Source organism: Lepidochelys kempii, chromosome 18 (assembly GCF_965140265.1).
Source record: "Lepidochelys kempii isolate rLepKem1 chromosome 18, rLepKem1.hap2, whole genome shotgun sequence".
Taxonomy (NCBI): Eukaryota; Metazoa; Chordata; order Testudines; family Cheloniidae; genus Lepidochelys; species Lepidochelys kempii.
The window spans coordinates 11919800-11938432 of NC_133273.1; the positions used below are offsets into that span (position 1 = coordinate 11919800).

The 18633-nt window shown below is 42.8% G+C and overlaps 1 protein-coding gene across 3 annotated transcripts; it reads right to left on the bottom strand.

Moving 5' to 3' along the window:
- Positions 1-1242: 1242 nt before the first annotated feature.
- Positions 1243-16650, bottom strand: LOC140900098 (arylacetamide deacetylase-like 4). 3 transcript variants are annotated; one of them, XM_073316717.1, is made up of 7 exons: positions 16288-16650; positions 12650-12866; positions 12156-12219; positions 11024-11192; positions 5529-5642; positions 4302-4479; positions 1243-3185 (listed from the first exon to the last, which is right to left on the bottom strand). In XM_073316717.1, the coding sequence occupies exons 1-7, from the start codon at positions 16462-16464 to the stop codon at positions 2974-2976; spliced, it is 1131 nt and encodes a 376-aa protein (XP_073172818.1). In that variant the 5' UTR covers positions 16465-16650; the 3' UTR covers positions 1243-2973. The 3 variants fall into 3 exon arrangements, with proteins under 3 accessions (XP_073172818.1, XP_073172819.1, XP_073172817.1); XM_073316718.1 differs by lacking the exon at positions 4302-4479 and having other exon boundaries at positions 3066-3185; XM_073316716.1 differs by lacking the exons at positions 1243-3185; positions 4302-4479; positions 5529-5642 and having other exon boundaries at positions 9636-11192.
- Positions 16651-18633: the final 1983 nt, after the last annotated feature.

Genomic DNA, 18633 nt, shown 5'->3' on the forward strand with positions numbered 1-18633 from the left:
TTGGCAACCCTAATGTGCGGGTATTTGGCATTATTTCAAAGCTTATTCTAGCATTTCACTCTGCGAATGCATTGGTGGGTCCTGGCTAGATAGCAGCTTGTGTCTGAACTGAACCACAGTATGGGCTAAGTTCTGTCCTCAGGGGCAAGGGTGAGTTCAATGCACCTCTGTGGAATGACAGCATCTGGATTGTATCATTAGTCTGTCAGCAGCTCATTCGCAGACTTACCGACAACTGAAAACAGTAGCAAGGTGCCATGTAAAGGCCGCTTCCTGGGATGTCTTCTAGGTTTACGGTGTTTGGTAACGTAAGGCCAGGCAGCATGACTTACTCTGCAAATGTCATGAGACATTTAGTAAGCTACAGCCAAGGGCACATGAAGGTTTGCTTGCATATTGTATTGAGAGCCACCTTGGTTCACCTTGCATCCAGTCGTCTCACAGGTTTATACATATTTGCAGGTTGAGGGGTTGAGAAAAAACAGATTTCTTGCCAGTTTCTCGGAAGCGAGACAAATAGAATTTTGAGAAAAAGAAAAGGCAAGCCGGGAGAGAGACACCTCCTTCCAGGGTAACATCCATGCTGCACAGTGCATTTCTACTGCGGCCACACCAGTGACTGCTCTGGAGACCATGGCACAGTGTTTATATGCTCCACGTGCTTTCTTGGTGGGAGCTTAGGTAATGGGTCTACGCCAGACCCAGGATCTGAACACCTCTGAACTTTGGGGGACTTCAGATGTGGTGGCTTGGGCCCATCTCTTGTAGTATCCTGCTGGAATCCTCCCTTTCTGGGCACCACTCGTGCTCACGGAAGAAATGGTAATAGGAGAGCTTGGGCCTTTTCACTCATCTCCTTGTGCCCTTCCAAAACCAATAACTATTACTTAACCATGTCACCCTCCCCACTCCAGAAATGTAAACCTCCAAAACCCCAAATTTGATCATCCCTAAACAAAGGGAGAAGGAGTTGGATTCCAATCCTAGACCCTGATCCTAATGTTGCAGCTGACCTTCCTTTTCTATGAGGGGCTGATCCGATATCCCTGAATTTTGAGGTTTCAAAATCTGGAGTAGGATTTTGCTGTATGGGCCTATCTCTAAGGAAAGGTAAAAATTAAATGCAGAAAAACATGCATGTGTGCGCGCACGCAAACACACAGACCCGCTTAAAAAAATTAGGTCAGTAAAATGAAACAGCCTTGTATTTGCTTGTTGATTGATTTAATAGTTATATCGCAATCTGTAACAGCCTGTCCCCTAATCTGAAATGAGCAGTAGTGAGAAATGGACACACTATATAAAACCATTACCATTGTGAAACCTGTCCTAAATAGAGATGCCTCACTTTATAACGACACCTGTCATGACCATGAAGTTGTTGATAGTGAAATTGCCATATATCTAATGACAAAAACCTGTTTAAATCAACAGCTTTTAAAGAGGTCTCCCCCTCCCGCTCTGGTTTTCTCCTTATTGTTAAGTTTGTTTTTGTAGGGTTGCCCATGAAAACTGAACTGGAGGCATTGATTTATTTCTGCTTTTAAAAAGTGACTGAATTTGTTTTTAAACAAACAAATGAAAAAACCCCACATGCACACAATTATATGAACTTTGTAAATCAATTTAGGGAAACAAACTTAGTTTGTGTATTCTGCCCAGTTTGAAGGCTCATCTAAACAGATACAGTTTTACTGCCACAAGTTTCTCCCTTTAGAAGTTATTATTGTACTTGAGTGCAAAATGCAAGTGAAGACTGAGACACAGATTCTGCACCCTTTATTCAAAATAACACCTTACTCGGCAATGGGTTGATTGGCATGACTTCCTGGTAGGGTTAGATTGTTCCAGCCTTACTCACACTGGCAAGCACTTACAGAAGTAGTTCCGTAGCTGTGAGTTCGGATGGGACAATCTGGCTTTGAGGGATCAGGTTGAATTCACAGTGTACAAAATGTAATCAAAACAGGCCTGACTAAGAGTTAGTCAAATCCCATTTATCCTGAAAGACTAAATGTTATTCACCCAAATCTTTTAACGCAACCACTAAGCACTTAGAATTTTTGGTAGGCATGAGTCAAACTCATTACAAATTGCAAACTAATTAAATCCCAGTCAAATACCCCAACTTCTTCCTAGCCTGAACAGAACTGTGTTGATTTCTTTGTTTTGATCTTTTTGCACTTACGTAATAGTACCTTCCAGGCTGATGATCTCAGAGCACTTCATAAACATTATTCACCCACCCCCACACGCACAGCCATGAAGTAGGCCAAGATCCTACGCCATTTTACAAATGCTCAGGTAAAACAAAAATATGCAAAACAGGCAGATGCCATGGAAGCAGCATATGGTTTACCTATTGCGCTCATGAACGAGCCTGTATTCACTCTAATATAAAAGTGGTCCCTGGCATAGATGACAGTCCTCATGTGTAACGTGTGTAAATATATAGGGTACTCTCCCTGTATATGGAATATATACCTTACTGCTTCTTTCCACAAGGGAGAGGCACAGAAGGGCCACACCCACCCCTAAATTGAATAAGGTCACTCACTTAGTAGAGGCAGTGAGTGATGGTGACTTTTGTCAGTACATAGGCAAAGCTGATGCACAAAGGTGAACTCAGAGCCATTCACAGCAGCACAGAAAGATCATGCAGATGTCTGATTCGAGCAAGGGAAACAAAGTCCACCCTGTGGAGTTGCCACAGGTCAAAGGCAGAGCTGGGAATGTAATCCAGTCACCCTACATTCCAGTGTTCTGCTCCAACCAGTAGACACCACTCCCTCTATACAGCCTAATTCCTATTTCTGCCAATAGCGCATGGATCAGAATCGTCTTAGTGTTTGGGCAACATGCTGTATTTAAATAGCAGTTATAGTATGGCAAGAAGCACGGTACAGTGTGGCGCCAATGGCTGCCGTGTCTCTGACCGGCTGCTCAGGAGCTTGCAGGCATTTTGGTGAGCCATTACATTCCAGACTTGCACGGAGGTTGTGGGGAAGACGCTACCCATCGCGGAGTGGACCGGTGGCCATTTGTGACCGGACGTCGGCGAACGGCAAAAGCAGAAACAGGTGGCATCTCATAAGAAACAGTGTAGACACTGTTCATCACTCCTGCCTCTTGGTGGGTCCATTTTTTCATTAATTGCTCAAAAAGGCCATAGTTGGTGGGTGGTTCTGGAAAAAACAATGATGAAATGTCACAGTAATAGAAACAAATTCATGGCCACTAGGGTTTCCATAACTCAGGGCACATGGGGCTAATTCAGAACTTCGTGACAACAGCGAGGACAGAATTCAGACCTTCTTCTTCCACAACCAGAAACCTTTACTCCTTGAGTGGAAGGAGAAGCACTGCTAGCTGTTGACAGTGAAGGAGCTATGACACACAGACGAGCAGTTCCGAGTCCATCCAGTCGAGCGCAATGGTATATAGGTACACCCTCTGGTGCATAGAAAAATTACTGGAATTACATTTAACATTTAAATCCATAGTTCACAATATTTCTGGGTAACTGAACCAATTTACTAGAATATGGGTAAAATTTTATAAAGCACCTGAATGACTTAGGAGCCAAAGTGACTTAGACACTTAACGATACTTAGGCTTCTAAGGCCCAAATCCTTAAAGGTATTTAGCCACCTAATTTCCATTCCTACATCAAAATGGGACTCACGTTCCCAAGTCATTTAGGGACTTTTGAAAATTTTGCCCTGAAACCACAAGTGTATTAGGCAGGTGCCCATTCAACCATAAGCACTTAAACTCAGAATGAAGCTTGGGGTACTTCAACCCACAAATTCAGATGTTCCTAACCGGCTCTAACCACTAGACAGGACATTAATGACTTTGTGCTTACGCAATGGGAAATGAACAGAGAGTCTTCCCTGTCTGTTCATAACACTTAGCACTCAGTCTGAGGCACTTTTAATCTTTAAAGAATTTTACAAACATAGGCCAAATTCTTCTAGCAGTTACACCAGTGTTATTTTCACTGGGAGTTGCACTGTTTTACATGGGAGAAAAGTTTGGTCCATTAACTAAACTTCACTACTCTCCTCTGTGGTGGATAAGTATTAATTATTATTATTATTATTATTATTTATATTTTACAGATGGGCAAGCTAAGGCACAGAGTGGGTAAGTGATTGGCCTAAGGGATACAGCAAGCCATTTGGAGATGAAAGGTTAGAATTTAGTGAGGCCTCTGACTCCTAAGGCTTGAATGCTGACCACTAGACCAGACTGCACCTCTGCCTGTGAGTGACTACCAGGATAACACTAAAAAGTACCGAAAATGGGGAAATCTGATTTCTCCGGGAGCCAGGCTAGCTTTTGTCCATTCCATCTACGGAGCGGAGGCAACACAGGATTATAGCCATGTCTGTTGTAATGATCATCGTATTGAGTTACTAAATTTCGGTTGTTCGGTTCTTCATGATGCATAAACAGATGCTGCTTTGGCAGGCCCTGTAAAGAGAGGTCCACGAAACCATATTGCTTGTATGGGCAGAGCATTTAAAAGGTGCTGGAGACTGTTAGGTCAGATTGCGCCCCAGGTGATCTGGCAAATATGGGTCAGAACCCAATCCCAACAGACCCCTGCTTTTGCACTTGCAAAACAGGTACATACATAGTTAGCAGCTTTGCACACACACACACATTCAGGCATTTGCAGGTGCAGTGGGGTATGCAATTGAAAAACTGATCCTCACGTGTTACCAAAGTATTTTGGGGCATGAACACACACATACATGTATCTGGAGGAAATAATCAAGGTGTCTGGGGATGGGGGCATTTTGAAGGAAGAGACATTGTAGGGGGTGGGGAGAACCCTAACATTCTGGAGGATCTGGGCCTCGTTTAGTGCAACATCCTTTCCTGTTACATGGGGGTGCACTGGTGAGAAGAGGGCATAAGGAGCCTCTTCCATGTGCACATCTGTGATCCAGCAGTGCAGGATCCGCTCCAGGCACTCTGCTGGGGGATGCCCTCCCACAGGAAACGCGTCCTATTCCCCCTGCACACATGTTGGGGTTAACAACAGGAACTGCGGGGAGCTGCAAGAAGCATTGTGGGATTTGTATTCTCCCTCTTCTGCAAGCCGTCCTGCCCTGAAGCAGCATGCAGGATGGCTCTGGGGGCCCTAACTTGGCCACTATCACTCTGTACCTTCCCCTGGACACGCACACACACACACTTGGGCAGGATTTTAATCGTAAATTTAATACATGCCTGTTTTGAATGCTGACATTTACAATCTTAAATCTGAGGTCTTGTCTACATGGCCACTTAGTGCACAGCAAGCCAGCGTGTAAATCTACAGTCCTCTAGCCTGTGGTTTCAAACAGCAGCAGATCAAAGCATACTACTGAACTTTTAGCACATGGTAGCAGGGGCCATGTGACCATTCAGCTCACAGTAGGCTGGTGCACTGTAGATTCACACTCCAGCTTGTCGAGTACTAAACCTCTGTATAGTCAAGTCCTGAGGCCCCCTTTTTTTTTTTTTTAACTTACATCAAGTTTCTTCATAATTGTTCTCCTCACTGTTCGATCTGTTCTGTGGTCAGGGAAGCAAATAAAGTCAGTCCCATAGATGCTGTTGCTGGGTTTCCCAATGTCTTTTATAAACTAAAAGAGATCCAAAAGGAGACACTCGCTATGTAGCAATTATTCACACTGAAACAACTGCTCGTTGGGAGAGATTTTCAAAGGCCCAAAGTGCAGTTAGGTGTCTTTTCTACAGGGACCACTCACTGTCAGCCAACTCACTTTACTTACAGTACTATAGGTAAAAACCGGTTGTCACAAAGTGTGGGGAAGTCCGGGCCCTGCACCCCTCTTCTTGGGATTCACCGTGACTCTCAGCCAGCCAGTAAAACGGAAGGTTTATTGGACAATAGCAACACAGTCTAAAACAGAGCTTATGGGTACAACCAGGACCCCTCAGTCAAGTCCTTCTGGGGGGCAGGGAGCTTAGAACCCAGCCTTGGGGTTCCCTGTGTTCGACCACCCAGCCCAAAACTGAAACTCTCTCCAGCCCCTCCTCCTTTGGGCTTTGTCCCTTTCCCGGCCCAGGAGGTCACCTGATTCCTTTCTTCTCCAACCCTTTAGCTCTCACCTTGCAGGGGGGGAAGGGCCAGGCCATCAGTTGCCAGGAAACAGGGTGTCGGCCATTCTCTGTGTCAAGACCCCTGCACACACCTGCCCTCTAGGGCTCTGCAACGATCATACACCCTTATCCCACCACCTAGATACTTAAGAACTGCCTAGGGGAAACTGAGACACCCCCACAATATTCAGAGAAAACATTAAGAGCAGTCCCGCTTCGTCACAACTGTGCTGCTTTATTCAACTATCTACAAACAGAGTGGGAGGAAACACACGCTAGCTAAACAGGAAGGGAGGGATAGAACATGGCTCCGACCTGTAGTACTCTGGTAACCCATTTAATCCCTTAATGACCACTTTACTAGAGCGTCAAACTCCCACTGAGTTGTGTGACTCGCATGTGGCTTTGAAAATGTCTCCCTTTGCCCTTCTGAAGATCAATGGAACAACTGAATTAAAATGAACAGGTCTGGCAGATTTACCCAGGGGCTCTCATGACAAAGGATCCTAAAGCCCCGATGCTAATGACTTCCTGTCCACACTTGGGAGGCACTTCTTGCTTGCAGGGTCTTCTACCCTGAAGACCTTGGCTCAGATGTTGCAATCAACCAGTAAAAACAGTCATTGTAAAAATCCTGGGATGGTTCTTATGTGTGGACATTACAAGCTCACCAATGCCTTGGTGCCACACCTTTTCACCTAGTGCAGGCTTAGCTACTGGAAGGAAATGATCAACTTTCATTTTGATCCTCAGTACATCTACCACCCAGTGCAGGATTGTTCCCTACAGTATATCTTCTGGGATTTTGTCCAGTCTAGTTTTAAAAATCCCAAGTAGTGAGACCTCTTCCACTTCCCTGAGGAGATTATTTCATGGTTTAAAACATCTCACTTTCAGGAAGTGTTTCCTGATCTGCAACCTACATTTTCCCTTTTTCATTTCCTCCTATTTTATACCGCCAGGCAACACCCTAAATAATTCCTCTCCCTGTATAATGTCTATACCCATCAAAGATCTCTTCCCATTGTGATCCTGTCAGATCTCATAAGATAAGTGGTGTCCGGCTGAGTGAGACTTTGGCTGCAATTCCAGGAAATAGTGGGGGGCTGCCGGAAGGAGTTTGAGTGATTTTAAAAGGAGACAGTTCTCTCTGAATCAATACTGAGCCAGTATTAAGATCAGTGTGGTGTAATGGGTCGCTGTGCTGCTGGTCTTGTTGTTCTTTGCCTGACATGTAAAACCAACATCCAGAACAACTGTGGTCATTCCAGTCCCCCTGGCACTTTTTATAAAGAGATCAGGGTGCTACTTGGAGCAGTTTGTGGAGGGAGAAGAGTAATCAGGTCTTTGTTGAACAGTGTTGGTGTGTGCTATTAAACAGCTGCTGTGTTCCCACACTGAGGTGGCTGCAGTTTAGTGGTGGGTATATATTATTTTTATGTATGACAGTGGTGTGTAGGGACCCCAGCCAAGATTAGGATCCCATTTTTCTGTGCCCTCTACAAACAGGGTAAAGACAGTCCTTGTCTCACAGAGCTTACAATGTAGGCTATATCTCTATATACAATTTGTTCCATTTGTAAATTACTTTGAGATACTTTGATATAAAAAGTGTCACTTAAATATAAGATAATTTCTACAGACCATATGTGTGGAAAGAGGCTGACTAGGAAGAACATAAACAATTGCTAGTATCCCAAAGTAAAAGGATCTAAAGTTTAAAAAAAAAAAAAGGTCTTTGGCACTCAGTAAAACTTAAACATGTTTATTTAAAATAGGGCATTGCTTCACCCCCCAGGAAGAACACGTCTGATGTGTCATTATGAACTAAGCTGGTTTCCTGATCAAAGAAGAGAGATTGCAGGGGTTGGCTGCCTCGCTGTGAGAACAAAGCTGTGCTAAAGCAGAATTCAATAAAAATAATGAATGACCATTACAATGACCGCATTGCACTTGACAGATTTTAGTAGCTGGTTACAAAGTATACATGCTAGTACAGGGTTGTCTGCACCCACCACTGAAATACAGCTGCCCCTGACTGGGATGCCTTTCTACAGCACCCAATAACAGTGCAGGAGAAAGAGAGAAAGAATCTCCTATCCACCTGAAAGCACTGGGGAATCGGAGGTAGACAGAACTTAATTACACAACTGGAAGTGAACCGGAAAACTGGAGTGAACGTACCTGGTCTTGGGAGAAGTGCCATGGAATCTTTAATGGCCCAAAGTTGTCAAGACCATTGCTCTATGTGTTGTCTGTAAGAACCTCTCCATCTACACCACATCCCTGGGCATCCGTCATGCTTGGGCATTGCTTTAGTAGTGGCTCAGTGGGAAAAACTACCTCCTGACTAGAATGAATGGAAGCAGGCCAGTGAACTTTGTGGTCAAGGCACCCAGTGTTCTGCCTTTGTTCCTCTTTTGAAACGGGCCTGGATCCAAACTTCCCTAAAGTTTGGTGGTTGCTCATCTCCAGAGCATCAGGGCTGACCCTCTCCATTCCCATTCTCCTTTTTCTTTTATCCCTTCTTACCTTTTTCCTCTCTTCCAACCAGTTTCCAATGAGCACTTTCGCGGAGTACTTTGGTTTGATGTTCCAGCTGGGAGATTCCTTCACATCCCTCTGAGATGTAAGCATGCTTCTTAGACTCAGCAGCACCCTTTCCCATCCACTCCTGCAGAATCAATGGTTCCTCTGCCCTTCTCCTTCTGGGATGTGAATGGTGGTTCTGTGTTCATGCAGCAGAGATCAGGCAGAACAGAATCTATGCTTCCCTCTGCCTGTGTGCAGGGCGAGATGGTTAATGTGTGGAACTCCCCTGCCTTGGAATTGCCATTGTTTGCTGCCTCCATGGTGATCGTCAATGGATGCAAACACTCTCTAGGCAACAGCAGATCCTACTGCTAAGAGAGAGAGGCTCCTGCCGCATTGAAGATAAATGGATTTTTGTTTCTGACTTCAATTGGAGCAGGACTGGATCTTTACACTCCGCATAAGGTAATTTAAAAAAAAAGTAGTCCAACAGTGCTGTACATTACAAAGACGGAGTAGGAAGGACATATTTACTGGACATAATTACTGGAGTTGAAATTTGGACAGAGCAATGGGACTAGCTTTAAGGAACACTTGTTGAATTTAGTAGGGATACAGCCAATAGGATTACAACAGAAATTAATCAGGTGTTTGTAGAAATTACTCTAGAAACCCCCCCTCCCCAAAAAATCAAAAATATTATCCTTTCTACAGAGTTTTTGTAACCATCTTATAAAATTCAATAGCAGGGATATAATTAACTAGATTTGATAGGATGGTTCCTAAAAAGGTTGTGATTTCCTACTAGATTCTATAGAACTTTTCCATAAGGAGGAACATCTTTTACTCATGGAAGTGAAAGAGAAAACAGTGCAGGCAAAGCATCAAGTATGTTTCACTATAAGAGAAGATTTTAGTTCCCTAATAGAACATGAGATTAAACTGATACAACACTGTATCTTATTGAAAAGTGGTGGAGTATTGTTAAATGGAAGAGCAGAAACATCTCTGATGTTTCTGTAGAGGGATGTAGCAAGGATGTTTACTTCATGGCACCATGACTTTGGTGGGCTCATTAGACGGACAACAATGATCTTTTTTCAGGTTTCATTCTATTTACAGGTGTGGCATACTAGGCAAAATAAAAAGAGGTATTCACAAAATGTTTGGCTAATCTTTGTGTAATGCAATATAAGTAATATTCTGGACTGAGATGAAAAATATTCCATGATCCATAATGAACCCTTAAATTTGCAGAAGACGAAAGACCAAGGGTTTCACTACTGCAACTGGATGTAAGTTGGATGCTGGTACCGCTCTCCAAAAGTACTGCAGTGCACGGACTTTACATCATAATGTTGTGATGTAGGTGGTGTGTACTTTTACTTACACACACGCAGACACACACACACCATCTCTCTCCATGGAAGGATTAACAGTCAGGCCTTCATTGAATCAAATGTGCCAAACCAGAAAATCAATTACAAATAGTATTCTTTAATCTTTACTGATATTTATAAAGACAATAGCTTGCAGCATGATGCAAAGAAATCATTTCAAATATGTAGGTGTGTAATCAACATTCCAACCAGTAACAGAAGGGACTTCACACAAGCTCGTGAACTTCATCACCAATGGAAACCATGTCATGGCAGCCCATCATGTGATAGAAGATACTGTTCCTATAGGTCTCTTCTCAGATGTTGGGGCATATATGAAGACCAGAGGAAATATACGACCCAATCTTTGAGAAGATTGTTTTTTATAAGCTTCTGAGAAAGTTTACAATGTTGTCCAGTCCCTTTTTTCCAGCTGGAAATGACAACCTGCCATTATCAAACAGGCTTATGATTCCATGGAATCCATTGTCAATGTGGTACCAGGTCACTGGCACACCACTGTCCTCTAATCGCTTCTTGTATAACAGGGCATCATCCCTAAGCACGTCATACTCACAGGTCAAGATGAATGACTCAGGGAGCTGGCGAACAACAGCATCTTCAGCGAGAAGTGGGGAAAAAGCTGGCTCACAAAATTTTTTAAGTGCCTCATAAACTTCATTTGAGCATTCGATGGGCACCTTTGGTTTGTATCCTCTGACCTTAAATTCCTTAAGGATATTGTCTGCACTTAGCCATTTTCTAAACTTCAATTTTACGTCTACAGGCATATGGGAACCCTCCAGGACATCTTCCAAAAATGATGCATCCCCCTTGAGGTACTGCAGAACATAAAAAGCCATGCGTTCCCTGAACAAGATGGGGACTCCACAGTTTTGCTGATATGATGGCAAATCGAAGTCTATTGCCTGGAGGCATGGATAGATCAAAATCTGAGCATGCACCTTTGGAAGGTCTGGTCTACTCACTAGTGTTTGGCAAACAGCAGCAGCAAGATTGCCCCCAGCACTGTCCCCACTAATGATAATACGGGCAGGATCCACTCCATAGTCTTCTGCAGTCTTCATAAAGCGGGTGGTAGCAGTGAGACAGTCCTCATACTGTGCTGGGTACGTGTGCTCTGGTGCCAGACGATACCTATTATATCAAAGAATTGGTGATTTATAAAAATGGAAAAAAATCATTATTTGTTGGAAGTTTATTTGCTACAAACTCCTCCACTTTCAGCCCTCCTGTTATTTTGCAGCCATGGACATCAATATTACCTCATAAACGTGCACCCGCTCTCCAAACGATCATTCCTATATTTGCAGATCACAGATAAATTATAACTAGCAGGGCCAAATGCTGAGGATTGTCTTCCGGTTAAGGCATTAGAATGAAACTCAGGAGAGCTGTGCCACAGACTCCCTGAGGGACCTTGGCTTAGTCATTTAATCTCTTTTTTTATCCTCTGTTTCCCATCCGTACAATGGGGATTAATAATACTTGTTTTGTCCGTGTTATCTATTTAGATTGTGAGATCTTTGGGTTAGGGACAGTCTCTTGCTGTGTTTATATTGTGATCAGCATCATGTGACCCCAGTTTTGGTTGATGCCTATAATCCTAATACCTAGCTCTTATAAGTGCTACTGTTCTCCAACAACATTTTTACTCTTGGTGCTATGGACATACAAATATTTCTTATTTCTTATTGAGGGCAAAATTCCCCATTTACCTCAGGGCCTCAATGGGAGTCTGCGGACTAAGATGAAGATTTGGCTCAATATCTGACAGCTTTATGTTAATTGCTGGGTGCAAGACAGATTTGTTTTTTATTAAAATGATCTGATAACTTCTTTCCAGTGTTTCTCCCCCAGCAGATGACAAAATGTGCTCATATACAACAATCTTATTCTGGGTCTGTTCTGTCTAGCTCAGCACAAAAGCAGCGAAAAGCGGCAAAATCATAGTCAACTTGCGCATCTTGCCGAGCCACCTGGATTCTTGAAAATATAGTCCTCCGAGAAGGGAGGCACTCTAGAAGCAGTGCAGCTGATGGCTATCAAAATGCAGAGCAATTAGTTCCTATAGAATAGAAGTGGACCAGGCTGACTTACTCAACAGACACGACCACCGATTCACTTTCTCTGGCGATATAGCGGCACACAGTTTCATAGGCATCTGGAAAACAAATGTTTTCACTGGTGTTTGGCTTGCGCTCTAAGGAGTAGCAATTCTATACCCTGTTAGCTCTGTGACGCATTTAAGAAAAATGACAATTCTCTCCTTTCCCCCATCTAATCCCTGCTCTTCCCCACCCTGTACACACCACCCCAGCTTCATTTCTCACTGTCCACTTTGCTCATCATGGTATCGCACCTGTTTCCAAGCTGCCCCACTCTCTGGAACAGACATGTAATGTTCAACAAGTCCTCTCTTCTTGCAGCCAACACCTACCTGACAGAGTATGTGTGTATTTGTTGGTGAAGAGTCAAATCTCAAATGTTCTCCCAAATCTCAGGCCCAAACCAACTTCCCTTTGATGTTTGTAAAAATAGGGTGACTTTTTATCTTTAATTATCCATCATATTTTTTCTGTTAAATATCTTACTAATGCTTCCAAACATCCAGCCTCCTCCATGGAAGTAGAGGACTCCTCTCCTTCGGCCAGCAGAAGGCACTCTAGGCTGGTAAATCCTCACTGGCACCTTCCCAAACTGCAGGTCCTTCATGAAGAGCTTTGGGTCCTCCCCTAATTTCTTTCCCCGTCGCATATAGCGGGTGAAGCCAAGTTGACTGCACAGACCCAGCTTCTCCAAAATCTTCCCCTGTTTAGAGTGAAAGAGACCAGGGATTAGCATAAAGAAACTCCATTCTCCTCAATAGGCATAAGCTGTGCTCTCTTTGGAGAAACTAAGGCAGGATCAAAAGTCTGGAGCTCATACAGAAAAAAAACAACGAATACAGAGTTCCAGGCACGAGCACAATCCGAATAAATAAACTAATAATAACAGCAGCAGCACACAGAGAAATGAAGCACAGACAATGTCTATGCAGCCGTCTTCACACACTGTGTTATCATTGGTCCTCTGCCCTTTATTGGAGAGTTTGGTCTCCATAGGTTATTCAGTCCTTAGTTCTTCTGCTAAGAGTTCCACCTAGGGTGCAGACAGGTAACAACTGTAGTGGTGGTTTTCTTGATATGGACGCTCATCCACAAGGACTGAGAGAAGAGGTCATCAACCAGATTTCAGGCTACAATGATTTTTCATGATACCAGCAATTAGAAGCAAAGGATTCTACCATGTACCCCATTACCAATCACCTGGTCCACCCTTAAAAAAAAAAAGCAGGGTGAAAACCAAACTGGTCTACAGAGTAGTTTGACATCCAGATAGTAGATAAAAATAAGGAATGGATTCTAGTCTCTGTAACCAGTGTAGGAAATTAATCTTCCCAATGTAACAACCCTCACTGCACACTCACTCACTTCTTACAGGCTGTAAAAGAGATGGTCTATCCCCTATCCAAATCTATAGCCATGCTGAAATCACTTTAGAAATCTGACACAACTGACTGGCCATACTGATCTGCACGCCACACATTGACTAGATATTACTGACAGACATCTGTCTGGCTTTTTCCTCCCTGTGGTTCAGTTTCTATTTGATAACAGCAATAAAGTAACGCTCAGTTACTGTGACAGACTGTACCCCGATGTTCACCACTTTTATAAGACCATGATATATTTTGTACAAAATATGCCTCGTGGGGTATCATTTGAAAACTCATAATCTGCTGAACCTTATTGTCCTGGTAAAATATGTGAATCAACATTGTATGAAAAGTTAAGATTCTATTTTATAACATTGCTGTAACATGCTCCAAGTTTAGAACAGCAGGCACAAACCAGTTCTTCAGAAACAAAAGACAAACCAACATCTGGTATCAACAAAATCAAGTGGAATATCAGCTGGCTAAGCAGCCATTCTTTGGCAGGAAGAAGGGTGTGTGTGAGAATTTTACATATTGACAATGGAACAACTGCGGGTTCCTGTGTAAACAGACTGGGTGTCACCTGAACCCCAGCTGGAGATAATCCTCAAAGAGGGGAGAATGGCATAAGAAGAGAAAACACACACAACACAGATTACCTCTCCTCCATTTCTCTCTGCTCACGGCAGTAACAATGCCTGAAGAAACACTGAAGTGGGGGAGGAGTCCTTGTCTGGAGGCTTCCAGCCAGTAAAGACTACAGAGCATACGTTGAGAAAAACCTTTTCTTTGACTCCATTTAACTTACTAACTTAGGTATTAGTTTGTGGCTTATCTTTTTATTTTCTTTGTAATCTATTCTGACTTGTATGTGTCATTACTAGTAATTACTTAAAATCTATCTTTCTATAGTTAATAAACTTGTTTTATTGTTTTAGCTAAAGCAGTGTGGTGGGACTGAAGTGTTTGGGAACCTCCACTTGAGATAACAGGACTGGTGCATATAATTTTCCATTGATGAAATGACTGGACTTTCTATGAGCTTGTATTGTCCGGGAGGAGGGGGAGCTTGGCAATGAAAGATGCACATTTCTGGGGGACAAGGCTGGGGCTGAGGATTTGCTGATGTCACCTCAAAATACAAGCGAGGCTTTAAGAGGAACTAAGATGAGGGGAGAGTGGTGGTTTGGTGAATGTTTGGAAAGGGCATTACTGGCATCAAAGAGACCTGGAGATGTGTGGGTGAGAAGCAGATAAAGTAGGTGTCCAATTTTGGATGCCAGGTTGTGGATAAATAGCAAAAAGTCCAGAGAGAGCAATAAAAATAATGTTAGGTTTAGAAACTCTGACCTATGAGGAAAGGTTTAAAAAAGGGGGCATATTTAATCTTGAGAAAAGACTGAAGGAGGGCCTGATACCAGTCTTCAGATATGTTAAGGGCTGTTATAAAGAGGATGGTGATCAATTATTCTCCAAATCTACTAAATAAAAAATTTTAAAAAAAAGCATTGTGGGTTGCCCCAAAACAAAAAAGTTTTGTTTTTTTAAAAAATTGTCTGTTTTGGGTCCAACAAAATATTTTGTTGCAGTGTTGAGTTTTCTTTAATCCTGTTATCAAAAAAGACAAATTTCGGCAAATTTTGATGCAAAAGTCATTTTGAAATGAAAATATCAAGACAGTTTGTTTTGAAAATGTTGAAATGTAGCATTTTGACTTTTTCAGTTTAATTTATTTGGCCAAAACTATTCTGCAAATTTGTCACAGATTCGTGAATGTGATTCAAAACTGCATTATTCAGCAAATAACATTCATCTGAAAAATTTTGACTAGCTCTAGTTATGGGTAGAGTGATGGTATGAATGAAAAAATTAAAAGAGATCAGACAGGAGATGTATTGATGGAAATAATTGAAAGCAAGGAAAAAACGCCTTGAATTTGCTACATAAAGGGATGAGGAATTAGTAGATCCCTAATCCCTCATGTCCCCTCTCCACACAACTGGCCAGCTAATAGAGGGGGCAGAGCCATGGCTCTGGTTCCTGCCTGTCCCCTTCAGTGTGTCAAATGCCCTTGGGAGAATAGCGCTGGAAGTGACCCTGCACTCCCCAGAGTGCTGGGGGTGCAATTCTGCCTGGCCCTGCGGCAGGCTCTGCATGTGGTCTGGAGCAAGGAAAGGGTCCTCACCATGTAGTGTTGCCAAATGTCGCGATTTTTCTCACGACTCTCACAACACACGGTGTTTTGCTCAGAGCCCCTGCTCCCGAGATTCTGTGATTTCATGAGAATCTCAGCCTCTATTCAAAAACAAAGTTCCTAGCCCTTGTGGTTGCAGAGAGAATTGTAAACATGACCCAAGTGCAGCCTAAAGGCTCTGGGACCCGGGGGATGGAACAAAAGCAGCCCATCATTTATCGTCTTTTTTTAAAAAAAAAGAAAAAACTCATGATTTTTAGGGCCTGATTCATGATTTTTGAGTCTTTTGGGGCTGGCAACACTGCACCCCACGAGGTGGTACCACCTTACGAGCCAAGCAGAATCTGACTGTACACGCGCTACAAAGGTAAAGAGTCTGACAGAGACTTAGAGAAACTGCTTCCTAAGTACAGCCGAAAAGCATAAAAGTAGCATCTTTCTTTCACCGCAAGTAAAGGCATCTGGCAGGGTTCCTATTCCCGGCATTTGCATTATGCTTAGAGTGACATTTACAGGCTCACCTAAGCACCCCACCTTAGTGTCAGACAAGGTAAACTCACCAGAACCGCTGTGCCAATCAAAATACTGTGAACGATTCGGAGCTTTACAGGTTGGTCCACTCCAAGAGGGATTTCTGAGTTGGAGAAATCAAAATAAATTGTCCCCACAACTAACAATATGAAAGCAGCAATGAAAACTGCCAATATTAACACCAGCAGCGCATAAGCAAACTCCATTTCATGTAGTGAGGCCGACGACGCCAGGAATCTGACTTTCACTTGACTCCTCCGTTCTCTTTGATTTGTTATTTCCTGTTTCTGGAGCGCCTCTGCATGTAATCAGGCTGCACTAGGACGAATTTTTCCCCTTCTCAGCTACAGGTCGTGCAAAGGACTCTCGGTTAGTGAGCAAATGCTGCAGAGTCATCAAGGTCTGGAACTGTAATAAGTCAGTGAGCCTGACAGCTGTGCATATGCCAGCAGCTCTGCCAATGAGGTGTTAGTCACTCCAAAACACTGTATAACTGCCAGCTATTCATACACTGAGACTGCATTTGATCTTGCATTGACAGTGGGAAGGAGAAAGGGTGTGGACCGTGGTAATCTATGTCTATAGTTGAGTCTCATGTCTCCATGATGGGATATGAGACTGTTCGTAGGTGATATTTATCTAGGACTGCGTAAAGATCCTGAAGTTCAAGTTTGTGATATGCAGATACATTTACCAGCAGAGAGAGAAAAGGCTGTACTGTACATTGCTTGTGATCTGCATCCATAATTTATTCATCTCAAAGTGCATTGGGATTATGCCATTATTTTTTTTCACAATGGGGCCTTTAGAAAGGCATTAGCTAAACAACAAGCCACTGTTACCAAAAAAAGAGCGAAGGCAATCCCATTTTAAAGTTTGAGTTCAGATAAGCATCCCAAATTTTAGACATGCGGCAGATAATAGGAACTCTGAACATTTTGGAGGTGCTTATACCATGCCCGTATCTGCGGTCCCTCGCAGCCATGCAATCCAGTGTTCCCAGCTTTCATGATTTTTACCACAAGCATCTCATTATTGGGATTGGGGGGAGTTCTTAAAGGCCCCGCTGTGGGAATGAAGGAATAACATCAGTATCTCAACTTCCATTTTAAAAAAAAGTAAATTTCTAACCCTTGTAGTTGCAGAGAGAAACTTGAAAATGTGACCCAAGTGTCCCCCAAGGGCTCAGAAACCAGAAAGCAAAGGAAATGTACCTGACATTTCTTTTTGTAACATTTCATGATTTGTAATGACTTTTTGAAGGCCTGATTCATCATTTTTGGCATGGGGTTGGCCACTCTGCTTATCCCTGCACTTTCCCCAAATATTCACCAGGAAGGATAATCTTGCCACAAGTAATAAGATGTTTGTTGGAAACGGGGTGCAATCAGATGCAAAGATGAGGGAGCAGTCTGTTTGATTCCCCACTCAGAGCCCAAAACACAGAGCTGTTGAAAGGAACCCACATGAATTCCAAAGGCTATTGCATTGTTTTACATTACTGGTGTTTGGAAATTGGTTGCGAAGGGCCAGCAATCGTAGTTTATATTTTCTAATGTCATGTGGTTAATCTGTTAACGTACTACAACCCCTTTGCACTGGATGAAGTAGGGGCAGTATAAGGCCCTCTCGGTGGGAAACCTTGGTTCAATTCCCCATTATGCCTGATGATGGAGAAAGAATTTGAACAAGAACCTCTCCCGTCTCCGGTGAGTGCTCTGGGATATTCTAAGGGTTGGATCCAGTGGTTAGGATTCTCACTTGGGAGGTCAGAGACTACCATTCAAATCCCTTCTTCCCCAACAGGTAGAGGAGATAATTGAACTAGGATCTCCCATATCCCAGGAGAGCATCATAATAATGGTAACTTTTCAGATTTAGACCCTGATTTTGCAAGTTCCCACTGAAGTCAAGGGGGCCTTGTGCATAGAACAACTTGCGCCATCGAGGCCTTAGAAGTTTTCAGCTCACAGACCTTCTTCTTTCCTTTTGTTCATATGCTTTCATAATGTTATGAAGTTACTACAAATAATGATCTTCTACATGGCACCACTTACTAGTTCCTATGGAAATGTTATCATAGCCAGCGTTCCATACAGACAAAAATATTTTTGATCAAATCAGTCTTTTTTTTTTTAACTGCAAAATATTCCGCTTTATTTAACATGCTCACAGTGCAAACACATTTGATTACAAGGTAATTTACTTGCTTTAGTAAAACATTGTCACAGACAATGCTGTAATTTTGGCTTCAGTATATTAAATCTAGTATTAATTTACTGAGCCATAATAGACTGATGTAAGTAACACAAAGCCACACTATTTACAAACTTATTTCAGGCACACAGAAAAGCTCCCTGACATTTTAAGGTAGA

Bases quoted from the DNA above. Each gene is read 5' to 3' on its own strand.
- LOC140900098 (XM_073316716.1), bottom strand. From the start codon at position 16,464: ATGGAGTTTGCTTATGCGCTGCTGGTGTTAATATTGGCAGTTTTCATT. The intron at 12,867-16,287 runs GTGAGTTTACCT...CACTCTAAACAG, and splicing joins TGATTGGCACAGCGGTTCTG to GGGAAGATTTTGGAGAAGCT. The intron at 11,193-12,155 runs GTAAGTCAGCCT...TTGATATAATAG, and splicing joins TCGGTGGTCGTGTCTGTTGA to GTATCGTCTGGCACCAGAGC.